Source organism: Salvia hispanica, unplaced genomic scaffold (genome assembly GCF_023119035.1).
Source record: "Salvia hispanica cultivar TCC Black 2014 unplaced genomic scaffold, UniMelb_Shisp_WGS_1.0 HiC_scaffold_1185, whole genome shotgun sequence".
NCBI lineage: Eukaryota > Viridiplantae > Streptophyta > Magnoliopsida > Lamiales > Lamiaceae > Salvia > Salvia hispanica.
The window spans coordinates 1-4,000 of record NW_025951455.1 but is presented as its reverse complement, the minus strand read 5'-3'; the positions used below and the strand labels follow the sequence as shown (position 1 = coordinate 4,000).

Below are 4,000 nucleotides of genomic sequence, written 5' to 3'. Positions count from 1 at the left end.
TGGTAAATTTATTTTTTTCTCTTGTGTATTAAGTAAGTAAAAGTCAACTATAACATGCTACAATTCCCTCCTATATCGGTGTAATGATTAACAAATCATGCTATGTGGTAATAGGATAGGGTAGAATGGATGTTCTACCTCGGCAATATTCGATTTAGCTGGCTTACGATTTGATTGAATTATTTGTATGTTTATTTGGTTATTTGATGAGTCATAGTGATTATGGGTGATAAATCAGTTAATCGGTTATCGATTAACCAATTGATAACGAAAAAATCAACTATTAGTTAATCTCGATAATCAAAACTTTTGATTTCGATTATATTTATGAAAAAATTCAGTTGTTAGTATAGCGTTGACAATGACTGATGTTATTCGATTTATCTATTTTTTTTTATGAATGGAGGGAATATGTGTTAGTTATAAACTTAGGGGAGTGTTATATTGCTAATTCAATGCTTAATTACTAACTATAATTCAATAATAGTCATTAGATATTCGAATTAAAGTCATAGATCATCAATCACAAAATGTCAATACGATCAACAAAAAACGTTAACAAGGCTATAGGATTAATTCCAATAAAAATCAATAGGGGTATTAATATCAAGTTAGTTATAACTAACTTTTAAAAGAAATCCCAAAACTTTAAATTCATATAACATATATCAAATTAAAGATAATTTTATAAGGATTCCAACGATATTAAATTCACAACAACTAAACAAAAGCTATTCTTAAAATTGTTGCAGTTAAATAGGAGTAACTAAAAAACTAGCTGTTGTAATATGTCGAAAATCATGGTGTGCACGAGCAAGTGCCTCTTCATCACATGCCACAACAATCATCTTTTGAAAAGATGTAACGTTATTGATGAGGTTCAGAGTCAATCTCCATTCCGAGTCGAAACCCGAATATCCTGATATTTCCAAATATTTTAGAGACAAGTCACAGCCATAATGGTCATATGTTTCATCTTTGACATCCCCCCAACCCAACTCCGGTGAAGGAAGAAACTACAAGAAAATTTATAAACATGTGTTAAATTATGTAATGACATTTGCCAACATATATAGTACATATAAAACAAATTAATGACTAGTTAATACATACCTTTATCATAAGTTTTTGCAATGAACCACATGCTTCGACCAAACGACATGCATAGCTTGAAAAGTAATGCCAGTTAGAATCATCCCGTATGTCAAGCACAAATTGTAGATGTGTTATATTTACAAGTTGAAGCGACAAATCATTCAACAATCCATGATTCCGCTGCAAATTAAAATCACATACATTAATATTTGACATGTGTAGAAGAAATGTAAAATGAAAAGACGAATCATTACCTTATACCTACAAGTATACTGAGACGAGAGGCGCAATAGTTTGAGTTGGTCGCGTATGCAAGATGGCATTCCGGCAAGGAATTCAACATGCATCAGTCTATTACGACTGTCTCTAAGATCGAGTTTGGTAAGCTTCGGAATATAACTAAGTTGCACACTACATCCGCTTCCCAATTCATAACACGTCAAAGAAACGAGACTAATCAGGTCGTGAATCATAATGGATCTAATTCTCCGAAGGTAGGTGAAGTTTAAATGCTTCAGTTTTGAGTGGCCAACAATTGACACATTTTCACACCTGGTAGAATACTTAATTGCCAAACATTCAAGAACAAGGCAATTGGAGACCAAAAGCTTAAGGTCTTGATCGGTTATTTCAATGCTAGATAGACTCAGTTCTTTAAGGCATTGAAGACCATTTGGGAGTCCATGAAATTCAATACCAACTTCAGCTATATGAATTCGTTCCGCTTTCTTAGTCAGGGCAAACTCAAACCACCTCTCATGACCTTCGGCCCTATCCACCCTCAACTCTTTTATTCGACGTCCTTTATGTGAATTCAAGACATGGTTAACTATACATAGGTAGTCTGATACTGTTTCACCAATCTCATATTTTGGGAAATTGAGATGAGTGACATAGTAATGCAGATGTCGCCAACAAGTTGAAAGTACGCAAGTTGCAGTAGCTTCTCGGATGGTAAGCCGTGAAATTATAGATATTAGAATATCATTGGGCAATTCGCTGATTCTATCATCCTGCACCACCTGCATTATTTCACATATTAATTATAATTACTCTATCCAATTAAAAAATAATTTTATGTTATATATAATGCAAACTTTATGGAAACAAACAATGAATGGAGGGTAAAAATACCAGGGATAGTAGTTTTAAATTTATTTGCTTAAACTGAATTGATAAGTGTAACGCTTTCAAATTTAAATTTAAACAAAAAAGGGCAATTATAATTGTTTTAGCCGTTGAGTATCGATGAGAAAACCCATATAGTATAAAAGAATTTAGAGGAAAGAAATTGATGTACCATGACTTTGGTTGATAATATAATGACCCCGACGGAAACGAAACGAAACGAGAATAGAGAACACTCCTATTTATAATCCTATACATATATATAGAGAGAGAGAGACTGATTGTATATTAACTGAGTTGCCTTAATTAGCTGAGTTACCATATTTTTATTTTTTATTATAAATATTAAACAATGTATGGTAAATTTCCTTAATTCAACGTCATTCTCCCATCTCAGTTTTATGCCATTGCTATCAAGTATCAAACTCCCTCTGTCTCACCTAAGTTCTAATCAATCGCAATGAATATAATTTAATATATTATTATTATTAAATGGTGATCTTTATGCTTGTTAAGAAAATAGTTAATGAATCCATTAGTAATCATATACTGATAATAACAACTCATTATTAATGCATAACAAATAGAGTAATTATTTATTGACAATTAGATTTTCAAATTTAGTCATATATTAACCATTGGATTACTATCATATGCAATGAATATAATTAGAGCATCAACAACAAGAGCCCTCTTGCCACGCCTCGATCCTTCGTCATGTCATCATTCCACTATTTTTTTTCGTCAAGTCTCAACTCTTACAATGAAATACCATCTCCTTGCGTCTTTCACATTAATTTGCACTATTCATTCAAAATAAGTATAATAATGGTATTCATTTTAAATGTAATAAATATCATACATTCATACTCTCTCCGTTCGCTAAAGATTTGACTTTTTAGAATGACACGAGTTTTAATGCAAAATTGGTAAAGTACAAGAGAGATAGAAAGAAAAGTGTCTTAGTGGAATATCGGTCACACCCCATATAGAGAAAAGTGTTTCTATTTATAGGAAACGGATGGGATATTATTTAATATACTTTTCATTATTAAACATTACTATACACATTTCATAGAAGCACCATTGAATTCTAACATGGCTCATATCCATTGCACTATGCATATACTCATTGGAGAAGAAATATTGTGCTCAACAATGCCGCAATTGACAATGCAGTGTAGCTTAGTTCTTCGTCTCTCTTTTATTAATCTCTCAATTTTATATCCTGCTGAAAATTTGAATTAATTTCTTTTTTGGGGACTAGGGTTAGAAAATCAATGAGAGATCAACGTAGATCATGAATCGAACATTTTCATGATTAAATGAGGATGTCCTTTTTTCCTGCGACATTAATTGTTTTCTCGTTTTGGAATAAAAATGCTAACTATAAATTAACGCAAAAATAACTCTCATAATCCAACATCACAAAACTAACCAAAAAGTAATCGCTATTTAAATGAAGGTATACATGACTACAATATCCGAAACTGTTATCCTCTTCAAAAAAAATAAATTAGCAACATATAATTAATAGTTACATTTTGTTTCAGTTATACTACAAAACTAGCTAACTCATCCCACAAGCCACAATGATTTATTTTGATCAGATATAGCATTATTGATGCAAGTAGCCAATTTTTGTTCCCACGAAAAAGCCGAATGTCCGAAGCTTTCCAAATACTTTCGAGACAAGTCACACCTAAGATCAATTTTTGAAGAGATGTAGCATTATTGATAATGTACAAAACCAATTCTTGCTCCTGCAGATGACCCG

The 4,000-nt window shown here is 31.9% G+C and overlaps 1 protein-coding gene across 1 annotated transcript; it reads right to left on the bottom strand.

Annotated features, from left to right (window-relative positions):
- Positions 1-752: 752 nt before the first annotated feature.
- On the bottom strand, positions 753-2,123 carry LOC125198059 (F-box/FBD/LRR-repeat protein At5g53840-like). The gene is made up of 3 exons (XM_048096516.1): positions 1,350-2,123; positions 1,114-1,275; positions 753-1,016 (listed from the first exon to the last, which is right to left on the bottom strand). Exons 1-3 carry the CDS (start codon positions 2,121-2,123, stop codon positions 753-755), a joined length of 1,200 nt encoding a protein of 399 aa, XP_047952473.1.
- Positions 2,124-4,000: the final 1,877 nt, after the last annotated feature.